General features: G+C 44.7%; 1 protein-coding gene across 1 annotated transcript in view; it reads right to left on the reverse strand.

Annotated features, from left to right (window-relative positions):
* Window positions 1–215: 215 nt before the first annotated feature.
* Window positions 216–20,434, reverse strand: part of AHNAK (AHNAK nucleoprotein) — a 107,287-nt gene continuing 87,068 nt past the window's right edge. Inside the window, exon 5 of the mRNA XM_070766530.1 lies at window positions 216–19,381. Coding sequence (XP_070622631.1) covers window positions 1,649–19,381 — 17,733 coding nt within the window. The 3' untranslated portion in view covers window positions 216–1,648. The remainder of the gene's footprint in view (window positions 19,382–20,434) is intronic.

Raw genomic sequence — 20,434 nt, forward strand, 5'->3', positions numbered from 1 at the left:
AATGGTGTAGAGTCTCCTGCTTGGACGGGGTGGGTGGGTGTTGGACTAGATGACCTCCAAGGTTAAATGTATCAAACTGACTTTCCAGGACAATGTTGGTCCCAACCTGGAAGACCTATTTTTGCCTTTGTCTGCTCTGTGTTGGCCACTTCAAAGGATATTTATAGTTGCAAGTGAACAACAACAACAAAAAAATCCCAGAAAACACACAGAGCTTAAAAGGTTAATAAACAGTTTATTTGCATTTTACAAGATCAGTTTCCATACATTCTCAATTAATTTGCCATTAAAGTGCTGAAAAATAGTTTTCTTTGTATTTGTTTTGCTTTATAATCAAGGTACAGTTAATGACAAAAAAGATAACAATTTGCATCTCTCGGGAGGAATTAATGACAAAAATATTTGTTCCCCAGCTAAGGGAACTTCTATTCTTTTACAAAAATAAGAAATATGCAGAAACAATTAAGATGATGTTGTAAGGATTGTGGCTTGAATAATTTTGCAACAGCAACGCGTCTTTTGGACAACAAATTACATGTGGATTGAAGTCGGTTTAGCCATTTTATCAAACTAATTAAAAAGTCATTTTTGTTGCAAAGAAGGCCCAAATTTGAAACATCTTACTTGCTTCTGTATATGTGCAGTGTTTCTTTTTTTTCATATACAGTATTCATAATTTTTAAGGATAAAACATTTTAGCCCCCTGCAGGTAAAAAGCAAAAAATGAAAATAAACCCCTAGTAGTTAAAATTAACACATTTTCATGGATCAACACTGAAGATATTCAATGAATTGAAATATATATATAATATATTTCAATCAAAGCTTGCTTAGGTAAACATAAAGCTCTTGTAGCATACAAAGCACAATCCAATGCCTGAACAGAAGAGATTAAAATCATCCAAAATGCTCCCCGAAAAAACTGTACATCTATCTTCCTTACGGCACAGCTTTAAATATCACATAATCCAGGCTTTTCAAAATTCATCTCTTCGCCCCTTCGCTCATTCTGTATGTCTGGAGGAATTTTATATGGACTGAATTCAAACTGATACAGCTGGCAGACCCTGCCGCTGTTTGTTTTAAGGCATTTGCTGCTTTTTTAATTTAAAAAAAGTTTTTTTTTTAAAAAAAATTTTTCTTAAAAAATGTTTTTAAAAGTTTTTCGTTTTAAAAAAAGTCTTTCTTTTCTTTTTTAAAAGAAAGAAATACGTATGTTCTTGCTACAATTCAAGCCAAGACCACTTGGGAAGAATTTGGAAGATATTCACGACCCCGGCAAAGGGTCAGAAATTTCTGGTGGGCTCCATAATGCTGCATGTCGTGGCAAAATCGTGCCGATGATATAGAAACGGCTCGCCATCAGCCCTAGATGACCACGGACGCCCCTGTATCAGTTTGGAATTGATTTCGATTTCGGGAAGATAGAAATCTTTCAGTGGAACCTGCCCTATTCGCAGTAAAACAGGAATCACTTTGTTCTCAAACTCTTACTATTTCACTGTGGATCCACCAGCCTGTTTCATTGCAAAGTATTTGAAGCTGGGAAGGGAGAATATATATATACAGAGGGAGAAGGAGGGGGCGATGGGGCGAGAGGGACATTATGTACAGGAAGGGGCTGTATGTACACGAGCGTTTTCCTGGACTACTCTTTCTTTTTCGCCACCGTCAACTCGACTACCGGCACTCGGAAGCCAGCTTTCGTTCCGCTTTCATTACTCGAGGACGAGGAAAGTCGAGACTTTTTGGACTCCAGGGAGGCCCCGCTGCCTGGGGTTCTCCCTGCCTCGTCATCGCTTCCCGTGACCTCGTAAGACCCTTTGCTTTTCGACCCTATCCCACCAAACGTGCCGAATTTGAGCTTGGCGTGCTTGCCTTTGTCTCCTTCGTGCTCCAGCGTGCCGGTCGGGGTGGAGTGCGAGGAGTGTTCGTCGCTAAAGGAGGACGACCGGTGCCGAGACTTTTTGGTCTTAAAGAAGGAGAACTTTCCTTTGGGTGAGGCGGCTGCTTCCCCTACTTCCACTTCGCCTTCTAAGGACCCTAAACTTGCTTTGAGCTCTCCTTCAACTCCGGCCCCGGATGTCGAGACCTCTGGAGAACCCACACTTGCTTTGGCTTTGGGTTTGGAGAAGGCAAACCTGGGCAGTTTGATTTTAGATTTCTTCAATTTCAGGTCAGGTTCTTCCAGCTCAACCGTCCCTGCCTCAACGTGGAGACTTGCTTGTGGCTGCTGGGGAAACTCAACATCAACCCCGACTTCCCTTACTACCGGTTCTTGCCCTGCCACCACAAATTTTGGTATTTTCATTTTGGGGAAGGACACCTTCCCAGTTGAACTTCCTAAATGGCCTTGTGGAGCATCCATCCCAAGAGAAGGGCCTTTGATACCTAATTTGGGACCACTGAGATCAGCCCCTATCTTTGGTCCAGAAAAGTGAACGTCCCTTGCCCCTTTGGCGCCCACATGTAGCTCTGGTGTTTGGACCTTGGGCCCTTTCAGATTGACCTCAAAGTCTGGCCCGGAAACTTTTGGACCGGAGACATTGAGGGAAGGTCCTCTCAGACAGATATCAGGGGTCCCAGTGTCCAAATCCAGGCCAGAAACCTTCATGCCTGGCATGTCCAGTCCAATGTGTTGACCTTTTAAGTCGGTAGCAAACTGAGCATCTCCTTTCAAACTTGGTCCTTTCATGTTCAAATCAAAGTCAGCTTCAGGTCCTTTGATCTGTGGCCCTGAAAGGCTGCCTCCTTCACCAGCGATGGTAAACTGAGGAAGTTTCAGGCAGGGAAGTTTAACTCCACCTCCAGAGCCTTCTACCTTGGGGCATGTCATGCTACCAGAAATGCCAAGATCTCCTTTGATCTTTGGTTCTTTCAGATTGATGTCCACCTCAGGTCCAGAGATGCCTCCTTGCGAAGTCATCTTCACTTTCGGCCCTTTCAGGTCAACGTCTGGAGCTGTTAGATTGACGTCTAGACCCGAAGGCTTTTGCATCTGAAATTTCCCTTCAAATCCACCAACACCGACATCTGGCATGCCAACATTCATTTTTGGAGCTTTAATCTCACCAGAAAAACCCAGGTCTTTTGCTACCTTTGGTCCTTTCAGGTTCACTTCCATTTCAGGAATGCTCGCCTCTCCTTCAATTCGTGGAGAAGAGACATCAAGGTGTGCAGAGGGCAACTGTCCTTGAATGTCTACCTCTGGCCCTTCCAGGTTCACTCCGGGCTTCCCAAATTTTGGCAAGCTGAACTTGGGGAATTTCAGCTTCCCTCCTGGGCCTTGGATTTCAGCACTTGGGAGATCAACATCACCTTTCAGCTTTGGTCCTTTTAAGTGAACATCGACACTGGGGGCAGAGATGGAAGGTGCGGAAACATCCACAGAAGGTACGTTGACTGATGGACCTTTCAGGTTGATGTCTGGGATGGCAACATTGGCTTCAGCTCTGGGGATTCTCAGATCTCCTTCCAATTTGGGACCAGCCAGGCCAATACTTTCACCCGAGAGCTTGAACTCGGGGGCTTTAAGACCAATATCAGGACCTCCAATGTTGAGGTTTGCGCTTCCACTGGGAACAGAAGCTTCAAGACTGGGTGAGGTCACATCTATTCCTGGCATCCTGACTTCTTCCACCTTAGGCATAGAAGCATCGGCCTTGAACATGGGCGATTTGATATCAAACTCAACATCGGGAAATGAGAGTTTTCCAAAGACTGGTTTCTTTCCCTTGGGGGATTTGATGTTGGCATCTGCTTTCAGGGATGCTTCTGGGACTGAAAAGCTTCCTTCCAAATCCGGCGATTTCACACTGGCGTCCATTTCTCCGCTCACATCAAAATCACCCTTCTTGCCTTTGACTTTAGGTCCACTCATGTGGATTTTGGGCATTTTGAATTTGCTTTTTTTCCCTTTGGCAGAAAGGGCAACATCTGGCGACTCAACGTTCAGCTCAGCTTCTGGAAGAGACACGTCCAAAGTGGGTGATTTCACATCGGCCTTAGGGCTCTTTGCTCCAAACCCAAATTTCGGCATCTTAAATTTGGGGAGTTTAACATTAGCCTCTGGCCCTTCAACATTCACATCTGGACATTCCAAGTCAATCTCTGGACCTCTAGCTTCAATTCCTGGTCCTTGGATGGCCATTCCTGGAACAGAGACATCCACATCACCTTTCACCTTGTGACCTTTCAGATTTAAGTCGATTTCTGGCATGGAGATCTGAGGTGTTTTGAAATGCATTTCTGGCATCTTCACTGCAGGGCCCTTCCATTGTCCTTCTGGTCCTTTGATGTCCAAACTTGGAGCTCCAATTTTCACATCAGGAGCTGATACTTTCAACTCTCCTTCAGGCAGATTGGCGTCCAACTGGGGTCCTTCTCCTTGGATGCCAAATTTAGGCAGCTTCATCTTGGGTAATTTTACTTTTCCATCCGGACCGTGGATATCAACAGTGGGAGCCGCAATGTCAATTTCAGGACCTTTCAAGTCTCCTGAGAGTTTTGGTCCAGAGACATCACCTTTCAGACCAAACTGTACATCAGGCATGGAGACTTTGGGGGTTTTAATCTGCATTTCAGGCATCTTAAATTTGGGGCCTTTCAAACTGCCTTCAGGACCTCCAACATCAATGTCTAGTTTGGGCCCTTTGATGTTGAAGTCAGGGCCCTTCAAATCACCTTCCAAGCTTGGTACTGAGACATCCACATCTCCTTTCATTTTGGGACCTTTGAGGTTCAAGTCAAAGTCTGGCATGGAGATTTTGGGAGCTTTGATGTTCATTTCGGGCATCTTAAACTTGGGACCTTTGAGTTTCCCCTCAGGACATTGCAATTCTACATCAGGTACGGAGACATCCAGTTTAGGACCCTTGATATCAAAATCTGGCCCCTTCAAATCTGTATCTATTTTGGGAGCAGATACTTCTAGATCAACGTCTCCTTTCAGTTTAGGGCCTCTGAGGTTGAAGTCCACATCAGGCATGTTGATTTGTGGGGCCTTGATGTTAAATGCAGGCATCTGAAATTTAGGGCCTTTCATTTTGCCTTCTGGTCCTTTAATATCAAAGTCAGGAGGATCCATCTGAGGAACATTAATGTCTACTTCTGGAACTTTCAGGTCACCTTCGATCTTTGGCACAGAAACATCCACATCTCCTTTTATCTTTGGACCTTTTAGGTGCATATCTGGCATTGAGATTTTAGGAGTCTTAAAATGCATCTCTGGCATTTTAAACTTGGGTCCCTTCCACTTCCCTTCAGGTCCTTCAAGATCAACATCTGGAACATCAACATCTAGCTTGGGCCCTTTGATGTCAATGTCAGGGCCTTTCAGATCACCTTCCAAGCTCGGTACTGAGACATCCATGTCTCCTTTCACTCTGGGACCTTTGAGGTTCAAGTCAAAGTCTGGCATGGAGATCTTGGGAGCTTTGATGTTCATTTCGGGCATTTTAAACTTGGGAGTTTTCCACTTTCCTTCAGGACCTTCAATTTCTACATCAGGTGCATCAATATCCCATTTGGGACCTTTGATATCCACATCTGGGCCTTCCAGATGTGGAACAGAAACGTCCACATCTCCCTTCAGCTTTGGACCTTTGAGGTTGAAGTCTACATCTGGCATGGAGATCTTTGGAGCTTTGATGTGCATTTCAGGCATCTTAAATTTGGGCCCTTTCACTTTTCCTTCCGGGCCTTCAACGTCCAAGCATGGTCCTTCAAATTCAACCTTTGAACCAGAAATGTCAAGATCTCCTTTAGGGAGGTTTACATCCACATCTGGACCTTCTCCTTTGAAGCCGGGCATTCCGAATTTGGGCATTTTGAATTTGGGCATCTTCAACTTTCCTTCTGGTCCATGAAGTTCAACATCAGGTGCATCAATATCCAATTTGGGACCCTTGATATTCATGTCTGGGCCTTCCAGTTTAGGAACAGACACATCCACATCTCCCTTCAGCTTTGGACCTTTCAGGTTCAGATCAATATCAGGCATTGAGATCTTCGGGGTCTTGAAGTGCATTTCAGGCATCTTAAATCTGGGACCTTTTCCTTTTCCTTCTGGCCCTTCAATGTCCATACATGGTGCTTCCAGTCCAACTTTTGGGACAGAAAGATCAATATCTCCCTTAGGGAGGCTTACATCTACATCTGGGCCTTCTCCTTTAAAGCCGGGCATTCCGAACTTGGGCATTTTGAATTTGGGCATCTTCAACTTTCCTTCTGGTCCATGAAGTTTAACATCAGGTGCATCAATATCCACTTTGGGACCTTTGATATCCACATCTGGCCCTTTTAGGTCACCTTCTAACCTAGGAACAGACACATCCACATCTCCTTTCAGTTTTGGACCTTTGACATTTAAGTCTACATCTGGCATAGAAATCTTTGGAGCTTTGATGTGCATTTCAGGCATCTTAAATTTGGGTCCTTTTACTTCTGGGCCTTCAATGTCCATACATGGTGCTTCAAGTTCAACTTTTGGGACAGAAATATCAAGATCTCCTTTAGGGAGGCTTACATCCACATCCGGGCCTTCCGCTTTGAAACTGGGCATTCCAAATTTGGGCATCTTGAATTTGGGCATCTTCAACTTTCCTTCTGGTCCATGAAGTTCAATATCAGGTGCATCAATATCCACTTTGGGGAGGTTTGCATCCACATCTGGGCCTTCCCCTTTGAAGCTGGGCATGCCAAACTTGGGCATCTTAAACTTGGGCATTTTGAGCTTTCCTTCTGGACCATGTAGATCAACATCTGGAGCATCGATATCAAGCTTTGGACCCTTGAAGTCAATTTCTGGGCCTTTCAAATCACCCTCTGGAACTGAGACATTCAGATCTCCTTTCAGCTTTGGAGCTTTTAAGTTTAAGTCCACATCTGGCATTGACATTTTAGGAGTCTTAAAATGCATCTCCGGCATTTTAAATTTGGGTCCCATCCACTTCCCTTCAGGTCCTTCAAGATCAACATCTGGAACATCAACATCTAGCTTGGGCCCTTTGATGTCAATGTCAGGGCCTTTCAGGTCACCTTCCAAGCTCGGTACTGAGACATCCACATCTCCTTTCACTCTGGGACCTCTGAGGTTCAAGTCAAAGTCTGGCATGGAGATTTTGGGAGCTTTGATGTTCATCTCAGGCATCTTAAACTTTGGAGTTTTCCACTTTCCTTCAGGACCTTCAAGATCAACATCTGGAACATCAATGTCTAGCTTGGGCCCTTTGATGTCAATGTCAGGGCCTTTCAGGTCACCTTCCAAGCTTGGTACTGAGACATCCATATCTCCTTTCACTCTGGGACCTTTAAGGTTCAAGTCAAAGTCTGGCATGGAGATCTTGGGAGCTTTGATGTTCATTTCGGGCATTTTAAACTTTGGAGTTTTCCACTTTCCTTCAGGACCTTCAATTTCTACATCAGGTGCATCAATATCCAATTTGGGACCTTTGATATCCACATCTGGGCCTTCCAGTTTGGGAACAGAAACATCCACATCTCCTTTCAGTTTTGGACCTTTGAGGTTCAGATCAATGTCGGGCATTGAGATCTTTGGGGTCTTGAAGTGCATTTCAGGCATCTTAAATTTGGGTCCTTTCACTTTTCCTTCTGGACATTCAATGTCCAAACTCGGTCCTTCAAGTTCAACTTTTGGACCAGAAAGATCAAGATCTCCTTTGGGAAGGCTTACATCCACATCTGGACCTTCTCCTTTGAAACCAGGCATGCCAAATTTGGGCATCTTGAATTTTGGCATCTTCAGCTTTCCTTCTGGTCCATGTAGATTAACGTCTGGGACATCAACATCCAGCTTTGGACCTTTGATGTCAATTTCTGGTCCTCCAAGTTCTCCTTGCAGTCCTGGGGCTGAGACATCCAAATCTCCCTTGAGTTTAGGCCCTTTCAGGTTGAAATCCACATCTGGCATGGAAATTTTAGGTGCCTTGATGTTCATGTCTGGCATCTTAAATTTGGGCCCTTTCACTTTACCTTCTGGGGCCTCCAGTTCAATATCGGGAACATCTACATCAAGTTTAGGTGCTTTGATATCAACCTCTGGTCCCCTCAGATCCCCTTCCAATGTTGGTAGGGTCACATCTGCATCTCCTTTTAATTTAGGTCCTTTCAGGTTTAAGTCAAAATCTGGCATGGAAATTTTGGGAGCCTTAAAGTGCATGTCAGGCATCTTAAACCTGGGGCCTTTCACTTTTCCTTCCGGGCCTTCAAGGTCAACATCTGGAAGATCAACATCTACCTTTGGACCTTTGATATCAACTTCAGGGCCTTTTAAGTCACCCTCCAACTTTGGCACAGAGACATCGACGTCTCCCTTCCATTTTGGGCCTTTGAGATTCAGGTCTATGTCTGGCATTGAGATTTTCGGAGTTTTGATTTGCATTGCTGGCATCTTGATCCTCGGGCCTTTCAGCTTCCCCTCTGGCCCTTCTAGGTCAGGAGTTTCAATGTCCACTTTGGGGCCTGACAGGTCAAAATCAGCTTTGGGAAGGGTTACGTCCACATCAGGAGCTTCTGCTTTGATGCCTGGGATTCCAAATTTGGGCATTTTAAACTTAGGCATTTTGAGTTTGCCTTCAGGGCCATGAAGATCAACTTCTGGTGTGTCAACCTCCACCTTGGGGCCTTTGATATCAATTTCAGGGGCTTTCATATCTCCTTCCAGGCTTGGTACTGAAACATTCAGGTCTCCTTTTAATTTAGGCCCTTTCAAATTTAATTCCACATCGGGCATAAAGACCTTAGGGGAGGAAATATTCAATGACGGCATTTTAAATTTAGAACCTTTTGCTTTTCCTTGGATATCCACATCTGGACTCTGAACTCCCACTTTTGGTCCTGCGATATCAACATCTGGTTTCTTAACCTTCACATCAACTTCAGGTGTATGAAGTTTGGGGCCAGAGAAATTGAACTTGGGAAGTTTAAATCTGGATTTCTTTGGTTTTGCTTCAATATCTACTTTTGGTGTCTCCAGTTCAACACCAGGTCCTTTCAATGCAACATCAGGCCCTTTAATGTCACCTCCTACCTCTCCTCTGAGTTTTGAGCCTTTCAAATTCAAATCAATATCTGGAATTGAAATTTGGGGTACGTTAAAATGCATTTCTGGCATCTTCATTTTGGGGCCTTTCAGTTTTCCTTCTGGAGGTTCAATTTCCAGATCAGGTGTTTCAATATCTAGTTTGGGGCCGGATATATCCACTTCTCCCTTGGGTATGGTCACATCCACCGAAGGACTTTCTTTAAATCCAGGCATCCCAAACTTGGGCATTTTAAATTTGGGCAGCTTTATTTTACCCTCTGGAGCATGCAGGTCAACATCGGGGATGTCAATATCGACTTTGGGCCCTTGAATGTTCACATCAGGAGCTTCAACCTTTGGCAATGACACATCCACATCCCCTTTCACTTTCGGTCCCTTCAAGTTCAAATCAAAGTCTGGCATGGAGATTTTGGGAGCTTTGATTTCAGGCATTTTAAACTGGGGTCCCTTCCACTTCCCTTCAAGATCAACATCTGGAACATCAACGTCTAGCTTGGGCCCTCTGATGTCCACGTCAGGGCCTTTCAGGTCACCTTCCAAGCTCGGTACTGAAACATCCACATCTCCTTTCACTCTGGGACCTTTGAGGTTCAAGTCAAAGTCTGGCATGGAGATCTTGGGAGCTTTGATGTTCATTTCGGGCATCTTAAACTTTGGAGTTTTCCACTTCCCTTCAGGACCTTCGATTTCTACATCTGGTGCATCAATATCCAATTTGGGACCCTTGATATCCACCTCTGGACCTTCCAGTTTGGGAACAGAAACATCTCCCTTCAGCTTTGAACCTTTCAGGTTCAAGTCAAAATCTGGCATGGAAATTTTGGGAGCTTTGATGTCCATTCCGGGCATCTTAAATTTAGGACCTTTTATCTTTCCCTCTGGTACTTCCACACTTATATCATCAATATCTAACTGGGGTGCTTTAATATCGAGTTCTGGCCCCCTAACATCCCCCTCTAGCTTTGGCACAGAAACATCCACATCACCCTTAATTTTGGGACCCTTCAGGTTCAAGTCAAAATCGGGCATGGAAATTTTGGGAGCTTTGATGTTCATTTCCGGCATCTTAAATTTAGGCCCTTTCCATTTTCCTTCTGGTCCTTCTATGTCAACATCAGGGACATCAATATCTAGTTTGGGACCTTTAATGTCTACACTTGGGCCTTTCAAGTCCCCCTCCACCGTTGGTATAGATACATCGGCTTCTACTTTAGGCTTTCTCCAGTTCAAATCTATATCAGGCATAGAGATTTTAGGAACATTAAAATGCATTTCAGGCATCTTAAACTTAGGACTTTTAAATTTTCCTTCAGGCCCTTCAAGGTCAACATCAGGAAGATCAACACCAACTTTGGGGCCCTTGATGCCTACATCCGGGCCTTTCAGGTCACCTTCCAGGCTTGGTACTGAGACATCCACATCTCCTTTCACTCTGGGACCTCTGAGGTTCAAGTCAAAGTCTGGCATGGAGATTTTGGGAGCTTTGATGTTCATTTCAGGCATCTTAAACTTTGGAGTTTTCCACTTTCCTTCAGGACCTTCAAGATCAACATCTGGAACATCAACGTCTAGCTTGGGCCCTTTGATGTCAATGCCAGGGCCCTTCAAGTCACCTTCCAAACTCGGTACTGAGACATCCATGTCTCCTTTCACTCTGGGACCTTTGAGGTTCAAGTCAAAGTCTGGCATGGAGATCTTGGGAGCTTTGATGTTCATTTCGGGCATTTTAAACTTTGGAGTTTTCCACTTTCCTTCAGGACCTTCAATTTCAACATCTGGTGCATCAATATCCAGTTTGGGACCTTTGATATCGACATCTGGACCTTCCAGCTTTGGAACAGAAACATCAACATCTCCCTTCAGCTTTGGGCCTTTGAGGTTCAGATCAATATCGGGCATTGAGATCTTTGGGGTCTTGAAATGCATTTCAGGCATCTTAAATTTGGGTCCTTTCACTTTGCCTTCTGGGCCTTCAATGTCCAAGCTTGGTCCTTCAAGTTCAACTTTTGGACCAGAAAGATCAAGATCTCCTTTAGGGAGGCTTACATCCACATCTGGACCTTCTCCTTTGAAGCCAGGCATTCCAAATTTGGGCATTTTGAATTTGGGCATCTTCAACTTTCCTTCTGGTCCATGAAGTTCAACACCAGGTGCATCAATGTCCATTTTGGGACCTTTGATATCCACATCTGGGCCTTCCAGTTTGGGAACAGACACGTCCAGATCTCCCTTCAGTTTTGGACCTTTGAGGTTCAGATCAATGTCGGGCATTGAGATCTTTGGGGTCTTGAAATGCATTTCAGGCATCTTAAATTTGGATCCTTTCACTTTTCCTTCTGGGCCTTCAATGTCCAAATGTGGTCCTTCAAGTTCAACTTTTGGACCAGAAAGATCAAGATCTCCTTTAGGGAGGTTTACATCCACATCTGGACCTTCTCCTTTAAAGCCGGGCATTCCAAACTTGGGCATTTTGAATTTTGGCATCTTCAACTTTCCTTCTGGTCCATGAAGTTCAACATCAGGTGCATCAACATCCAATTTGGGACCCTTGATATCCACATCTGGCCCTTTTAGGCCACCTTCTAGCTTAGGAACAGAAACATCCACATCTCCCTTCAGCTTTGGACCTTTCAGGTTGAAATCAACATCTGGCATGGAGAACTTTGGAGCTTTGATGTGCATTTCAGGCATCTTAAATTTGGGGCCCTTCACTTTGCCTTCTGGGCCTTCAATGTCCAAACTTGGTCCTTCAAGTTCAACTTTTGGACCAGAAAGGTCAAGATCTCCTTTAGGGAGGTTTACATCTACATCTGGGCCTTCCCCTTTGAAGCTGGGCATTCCGAATTTGGGCATTTTGAATTTGGGCATCTTCAACTTTCCTTCTGGTCCATGAAGTTCAACATCAGGTGCATCAATATCCACTTTGGGACCTTTGATATCCACATCTGGCCCTTTTAGGCCACCTTCTAACTTAGGAACAGACACATCCACATCTCCTTTCAGTTTTGGACCTTTGAGGTTTAAGTCTACATCTGGCATAGAAATCTTTGGCGCTTTGATGTGCATCTCAGGCATCTTAAACTTTGGAGTTTTCCACTTTCCTTCAGGGCCTTCAATTTCTACATCTGGTGCATCAATATCCAGTTTGGGACCCTTGATATCCACATCTGGACCTTCCAGCTTTGGAACAGAAACATCCACATCTCCCTTCAGCTTTGGACCTTTCAGGTTGAAATCAACATCTGGCATGGAGATCTTTGGAGCTTTGATGTGCATTTCAGGCATCTTAAATTTGGGGCCTTTCAATTTGCCTTCTGGGCCTTCAATGTCCAGGCTTGGTCCTTCAAGTTCAACATTTGGACCAGAAACATCAAAATCTCCTTTAGGGAGGCTTACATCCACATCTGGACCTTCTCCTTTGAAGCCGGGCATTCCAAATTTGGGCATTTTGAATTTGGGCATCTTCAACTTTCCTTCTGGTCCATGAAGTTCAACATCAGGTGCATCAATATCCATTTTGGGACCTTTGATATCTACATCTGGGGCTCTCAAGTCAGCTTCCAGCTTTGGTACAGAAACATCCACATCACCCTTCAGTTTTGGACCTTTTAGATTTAAATCTACATCTGGCATGGAGAACTTTGGAGCTTTGATGTGCATCTCAGGCATCTTAAACTTTGGAGTTTTCCACTTTCCTTCAGGACCTTCAATTTCAACATCTGGTGCATCAATATCCAGTTTGGGACCTTTGATATCGACATCTGGACCTTCCAGCTTTGGAACAGAAACATCAACATCTCCCTTCAGCTTTGGGCCTTTGAGGTTCAGATCAATATCGGGCATTGAGATCTTTGGGGTCTTGAAGTGCATTTCAGGCATCTTAAACTTGGGCCCTTTCACTTTACCCTCTGGGCCTTCAATGTCCAAACTTGGTGCTTCAAGCTCAACTTTGGGAAGACTTGCATCAAGGTCTGCACTGGGGAGACTTACATCAACATCTGGGCCTTCTCCTTTGAAGCCTGGCATGCCAAACTTTGGCATTTTGAACTTGGGCATTTTGAATTTTCCTTCTGGTCCATGTAGGTCAACATCTGGGACATCAACATCAAGTTTTGGACCTTTGATATCAATTTCTGGACCTTTCAAATTTCCTTCTAGTTTAGGAATTGAGACATCAGCATCACCTTTGACTTTAGAACCTTTTAGATTTAGGTCTATGTCTGGCATTGAGATTTTAGGAGTTTTGATATGCATTTCAGGCATCTTAAACTTCGGAGTTTTCCACTTTCCTTCAGGGCCTTCAATTTCAAGGTCAGGTGCATCTATATCCAGTTTGGGGCCTTTGATATCGACATGTGGGCCTTTAAGGTCACCTTCCAGCTTTGGAACAGAAACATCCACATCTCCCTTCAGCTTTGGACCTTTCAGGTTGAAATCAACATCTGGCATGGAGATCTTTGGGGCTTTGATGTGCATTTCAGGCATCTTAAATTTGGGTCCTTTCACTTTGCCTTCTGGGCCTTCAATGTCCAAGCTTGGTCCTTCAAGTTCAACTTTTGGACCAGAAAGATCAAGATCTCCTTTAGGGAGCCTTACATCCATCTCTGGGCCTTCCCCTTTGAAGCTGGGCATTCCAAATTTGGGCATTTTGAATTTGGGCATCTTCAACTTTCCTTCTGGTCCATGAAGTTCAACATCAGGTGCATCAATGTCCACTTTGGGACCTTTGATATCCACACCTGGGGCTTTCAGGTCACCTTCCAGCTTTGGGACAGAAATATCCACATCTCCTTTCAGTTTTGGACCTTTGAGGTTCAGGTCAACGTCTGGCATAGAGATCTTTGGAGTCTTGAAGTGCATTTCAGGCATCTTAAATTTGGGCCCTTTTACTTTGCCTTCTGGGCCTTCAATGTCCAAGCATGGTCCTTCAAGTTCAACTTTTGGACCAGAAAGATCAAGATCTCCTTTAGGGAGGCTTACATCCACATCTGGGCCTTCCCCTTTGAAGCTGGGCATTCCAAATTTGGGCATTTTGAATTTGGGCATCTTCAACTTTCCTTCTGGTCCATGAAGTTCAACATCAGGTGCATCAATGTCCACTTTGGGACCTTTGATATCCACACCTGGGGCTTTCAGGTCACCTTCCAGCTTTGGGACAGAAATATCCACATCTCCTTTCAGTTTTGGACCTTTGAGGTTCAGGTCAACATCTGGCATAGAGATCTTTGGAGCTTTGATGTGCATTTCGGGCATCTTAAATTTGGGCCCTTTCACTTTTCCTTCTGGACCTTCTAAGTTAATGTCTGGTGCTTCTACATCTAGTTTAGGAGACTTTATATCAATCTGAGGTCCTTCAAGATTGCCTCCAATATTTGGTACAGTTACATCCATCTGTCCTCTCGCTCCAGGTCCTTTGATGTTCAAGTCTACGTCAGGCATGGAGATCTTCGGTGCTTTGATATTTAGTTTTGGCATCTTAAATTTTGAACCTTTCAACTTTCCTTCAGGACTTTCAATGTCAAGTTCTGGAGCTTCCACATCTATCTTTGGGCCTGAGATGTCAATTTCTCCCTTTGGCAAGCTTAGATCTACATCAGGACTTTCAAGTTTGGGGCCTGAAGCAGTAAAAATTGGCATCTTCAATTTTGGCATTTTTAGTTTCCCCTCACTCTGCAGATCAATGTCTGGACCACTTAGCTCTACTGTAGGCCTCTTGATATCGACGCTGGGTCCCTTGAATTCGCCTTCTAGTGTTGGAATAGAAACATCCATATTACCTTTCCCTTTTGGACCTTTCAAATTGAAGTCTGGCATGGAGATTTTAGGTGTTTTGAAATGCATTTCAGGCATTTTAAACTTTGGACCTTTAATTTTTCCTTCAGGCCCTTCCAGCTCTACATCAGGGACATCCACATCCAGTTTAGGACGTTCAATATCAATCTGAGGTCCCTTAAGTTCACCTTCTATTTTTGGTCCAGAAATATCTGCATTCCCTTTCCATTTTGGCCCTTTTAAATTCATATCAACATCTGGCATTGATATCTTTGGTGCATGAATGTTAAACTCGGGCATCTTAAATTTGGATCCTTTTAGTTTTCCTTCTGGGCCTTCAATGTCCAAATTTGGTGCTGCTACGTCAACTGTTGGAACAGAAACATCAAGCTCTGCTTTGGGAAGAGATACATCCACATCTGGACCTTCTCCTTTGATGCTAGGTATTCCAAACTTAGGCATTTTGAATTTTGGCATCTTCAATTTCCCTTCTGGTCCATGTAGGTCAACATCTGGAGCTTCAAAATCTAATTTTGGACCTTTGATATCAATTTCTGGACCTTTTATGTCCCCTTTTAATTTTGGAATAGAAACATCAATGTCTCCTGTGAGTTTGGGCCCCTTTAGATTCAAATCAGCGTCTGGCATGGAGATTTTAGGACCTTTAATATGCATTTCTGGCATCTTGACTTTAGGGCCTTTAATTTTGCCTTCTGGAACTTCAATATTCAATCCTGGGGCTGCAATATCTACTTTTGGACCAGAGAAGTCAAGGCTGCTCTGGGTAACACCTATGTCCACATCAGGAACTTCACCTTTCAAGCTAGGCACGCCAAATTTGGGCATTTTCAATTTGGGCATTTTGAGTCCAGGACCATGAAGGTCAACATCTGGTGTAACAATGTCTACTTTCGGAGCCTTAATGTCCACAGCTGGACCCTTCAGTTCTCCTTCCATTTTTGGTATGGAAACACCCATGTCCCCCTTGACTCTGGGGCCCTTCAAATTTAGATCAATGTCTGGAATGGAGATATGTGGGGTTTTGAAATGAGGTCCTTTCAGTGGACCCGAAGGACCTTTGAGGCCAATGTCAGGAGCAGCAATGTCCATTTTGGGGCCTTTGAAGTCTATCTGTGGGCCCTTCAAGCTGCCTTCAAGTTTGGGCACAGAAACATCCACATCACCCTTTAATGGTGCCCCTTTCAAGCTCAAGTCAAAATCTGGAGCTGAAATCTTTGGTGCCTTGATATCCAAACGAGGAGCTCCAATATCTACTTTAGGACCTGAGATGTCAAGGCTGCCCTGGGGAAGACTGATGTCTACACCAGGAACGTCAGGTTTCAAACTGGGCATACCAAATTTGGGCATTTTCAATTTGGGCATTTTGAGTCCAGGGCCATGAAGATCAACATCTGGTGCAACAATGTCTACCTTCGGAGCCTTGATGTCCACAGCTGGGCCCTTCAGTTCTCCTTCCATTCTTGGCATGGAAACACCCATGTCCCCCTTGACTTTGGGGCCTTTCAAATTTAGGTCAATGTCTGGAATGGAGATTTGTGGAGTTTTGATATGAGGCCCTTTCAGTTGACCTGAAGGAGCTTTGATGCCAATGTCAGGAGCCGCAATGACCATTTTGGGGGCTTTGAGGTCTATATGTGGACCCTTCATGCTGCCTTCTAGTTTGGGCACAGAAACATCCACGTCGCCTTTTAATGATGGCCCTTTCAGGCTCAGATCAACATCTGGAACTGAAATCTTTGGTGCCTCAATATCCAATTTAGGAGCTCCAATATCTATTTTAGGACCTGAGATGTCAACGCTGCCCTGGGGAAGACTGATGTCCACACCAGGAATGTCTGGTTTCAAGCTCGGCACACCAAATTTGGGCATTTTCAATTTGGGCATTTTGAGTCCAGGGCCATGAAGATCAACATCTGGTGCAACAATGTCTACTTTCGGAGCCTTGATGTCCACAGCTGGACCCTTCAGTTCTCCTTCCATTCTTGGCATGGAAACACCCATGTCCCCCTTGACTTTGGGGCCTTTCAAATTTAAGTCAATGTCTGGAATGGAGATTTGTGGAGTTTTGATATGAGGCCCTTTCAGTTGACCTGAAGGAGCTTTGATGCCAACATCAGGAGCAGTAATGTCCACTTTGGGGCCTTTGACGTCTATATGTGGGCCCTTCAAGCTGCCTTCTAGTTTGGGCACAGAAACATCCACATCCCCCTTTAATGATGGCCCTTTCAGGCACAGGTCAACATCTGGAACGGAAACCTTTGGTGCCTCAACATGTAATCCTGGCATCTTGACTTTAGGGCCTTTAATTTTGGCTTCTGGTGCTTCAATATCCAATCCTGGAGCTGCAATATCTACTTTAGGACCTGAGATGTCAAGGCTGCCCTTGGGAAGATTGATGTCTACACAAGGAGGTTTCAAGCTGGGCACACCAAATTTGGGCATTTTTAATTTGGGCATTTTGAGTTCAGGGCCATGAAGGGCAACATCTGGTGCAACAATGTCTACTTTTGGAGCCTTGAAGTCCACAGCTGGGCCCTTCAGTCCTCCTTCCATTCTTGGCATGGAAACACCCATGTCCCCCTTGACTTTGGGACCTTTCAAATTTAGGTCAATGTCTGGAACGGAGATTTGTGGAGTTTTGATATGAGGCCCTTTCAGTTGACCTGAAGGACCTTTGAGGCCAATTTCAGGAGCAGCAATGTCCACTTTGGGGCCTTTGAGGTCTATCTGTGGGCCCTTCAAGCTGCCTTCAAGTTTGGGCACAGAAACATCCACATCACCTTTTAATGGTGGCCCTTTCAGGCTCAGGTCGAAATCTGGAACTGAAATCTTTGGTGCCTTGATATCCAAACAAGGAGCTCCAATATCTACTTTAGGACCTGAGATGTCAAGGCTGCCCTGGGGAAGACTGATGTCCACACCAGGAACATCAGGTTTCAAGCTGGGCACACCAAATTTGGGCATTTTCAATTTGGGCATTTTGAGTCCAGGGCCGTGAAGGTCAACATCTGGTGCAACAATGTCTACTTTCGGAGCTTTGATGTCCACAGCTGGGCCCTTCAGTTCTCCTTCCAATCTTGGCACAGAAACACCCATGTCCCCCTTGACTTTGGGGCCTTTCAAATTTAGGTCAATGTCTGGAATGGAGATTTGTGGAGTTTTGATATGAGGCCCTTTCAGTTGACCGGAAGGACCTTTGATGCCAATGTCAGGAGCCGCAATGTCCATTTTGGGGCCTTTGAGGTCTATATGTGGACCCTTCAAGCTGCCTTCTAGTTTGGGCCCAGAAACATCCACATCCCCCTTTAATGATGGCCCTTTTAGGTTCAAATCAACATCTGGCACAGCAACTTTGACTGGGGTAGTTTTCACAGAGGGCATTGTGATATTGGGACCTTTGAATGGTCCACCAAGGTCAACATTTGTGCCCTCAATACTCATGCTAGGTCCTTTCAAGTCCCCTTCAATCTTTGGCCCAGAAATAGTTCCTTTTCCTTTTGGACTTTTAAGATTCAAGTCAATATCTGACATAGAGATTTTGGGTGTCTGTCCACTAATCTCAATCCCTCCTTTTGGAACATTGATATCTGCTGCAGGGCCTGAAACGGAAAATTTAGGAATATCCATGTGGGGTATTTTAAATTTATCTTCACTCTGTTCAAGGCTAATGTCCGGAGCCCCCCAATCCATCTTTGATTTCATCCCACCTTTGAAATCTAGTCCTTTTACACCCATATCCAACTTTGGTTCTGGTATTCCCTTGATTGTCACAGATGGAGCTGTTGCATCCAGTTGAGGAACTTCAATGTCAGCACTTGGAGATGCTATTCCAAATTTGGGCATTCTCATTGCAGGGAAGGTAAGATTTCCTTTGCTTTCGTTACCGAGACCTGGACTTGTCATCTTGCCTTCAATGCCTGAAGCAGGAACTTTTACCCCTGCGCCTTGCAACCCTCCCAATTCCCCTTTAATTTTAGGACCTTTGATATCAAATTGCAGCCGGTCCCCTGTCTTCCCATTGATTTCAGGGCCGCTGAAATCTGTCTGACCTCTCAAACCTATACCCTTGATGTTGGAGACTTGGATATCAGTTTTTCCCACTGTTGGGGAATCAGGAACACCTGCCTCCAATTTTCGGGAAGGCAAGTCAATAGTTGGTCCAGAATACGTCACGTCATGGAATTTCCCTCCTTCACGGGAGGGTTTTCCATAGCTGGTTCTTCCAGTTGAATCCATGTGTGGGATCTTGATGACGGTTTTCCCAGGCTCTGATTCAATCCCAACTTTAGTAATCTGGGTCATTTCATGTTTAGGAATCTTGATCTTAAACTCGGGACTGCTGATGTCAATCTCTTTGGCACCTTCGTGGCCGGTAACATCGACAGTGTAAGCTGTGACTCTTTTGGTGACCGTGATGGTCCTGCTTTGAGTTCCTGCATGCTCAACTTCTATGCCATCTTCTGATTTAAGGCGAGGTTTAATTTTCGTGGTGTAAATCCTCTGGTACTCTTCGTCATCTCCACTCTGAAAGGGAAAGAAATTGTGTCATCAAACTTTCAAATTACTGTGCTTCTACAGGCAATCACGGATAGCAGTCCGTATCAAAACAACATCCTTAAAATGTCTACAGTGACAAGTCTCATCATTTCACTTCAAATATTCCTGCTTAGAACATAAAATAGTAGGGTTAGAAGAGACCCTATTGGTCCTGTAAAATATTTTGGAAAGGAAGGTTGGAGGTCTTGTAGTGCAACCCCCTGCTGAAGCAGGAGACCTTGGCTGTCCAGTCTGTTCTTGAAAACCTCTGGTAATGGAGCACCCACAACTTCTGGAGGGAAGCCATTCACTGGTTAACTTTACTCACTGTCAGGAAGTTTCTTAGTTCTAGGTCAGTGATGGCAAAACATTTTTTGCTTGGGTGCCAAAGCAAACCCATAATGCAATGCCCTCTCCCCCCACATCACATGCAGGGCTCAATGAAACTTCTGGACTTCTGGTGGCCCATTGGGCCATTTCCCCCCCCCCTCCCTATAGGCTTCAGCAAAGCCTCCAGAACATGTGGATGGCAAAAAACGGACCCATTGGCCTACCAGAATTTGGGCCATTGTGCCCATTTTTTGCCCTCCCCAGGCTTCAGGAGGCTTTCTATGCTACCAGTGGCAAGTGTGCCATAGATTTGCCACCATGGTTCTAGGTTGGTTCTCTCCTTGATGAGTTTCCATCTGTTGCTTCTTATCCTGTCTTCTGATGCTTTGGAGTACAGATCAACCTCCTCTTTTCTGTGACAGCCCTTCAAATATTGAGGTATCCTTGGGCCTTCTTTCCACTAGAGTAGACTCATTCCTGCAAATGTTCATCATATCTTTAGCCTCCAGTCCCCTAACCATCTTTGTTCTCTGCGTTTTCTAGAGTTAGTTCAACTAGGCCAGGGGTAGGCAATGTTGGCTCTTCTATGACTTGTGGACTTCAGCTCCCAGAATTCCTGAGCCAATCATGCTAGCACAGGAATTCTGGGAGTTGAAGTCCACATGTCATAGAAGAGCCAACATTGCCTACCCCTGAACCAGGCTTACTTCA

This window comes from Erythrolamprus reginae, chromosome 13 (genome assembly GCF_031021105.1).
Source record: "Erythrolamprus reginae isolate rEryReg1 chromosome 13, rEryReg1.hap1, whole genome shotgun sequence".
Lineage (NCBI taxonomy): Eukaryota > Metazoa > Chordata > Lepidosauria > Squamata > Dipsadidae > Erythrolamprus > Erythrolamprus reginae.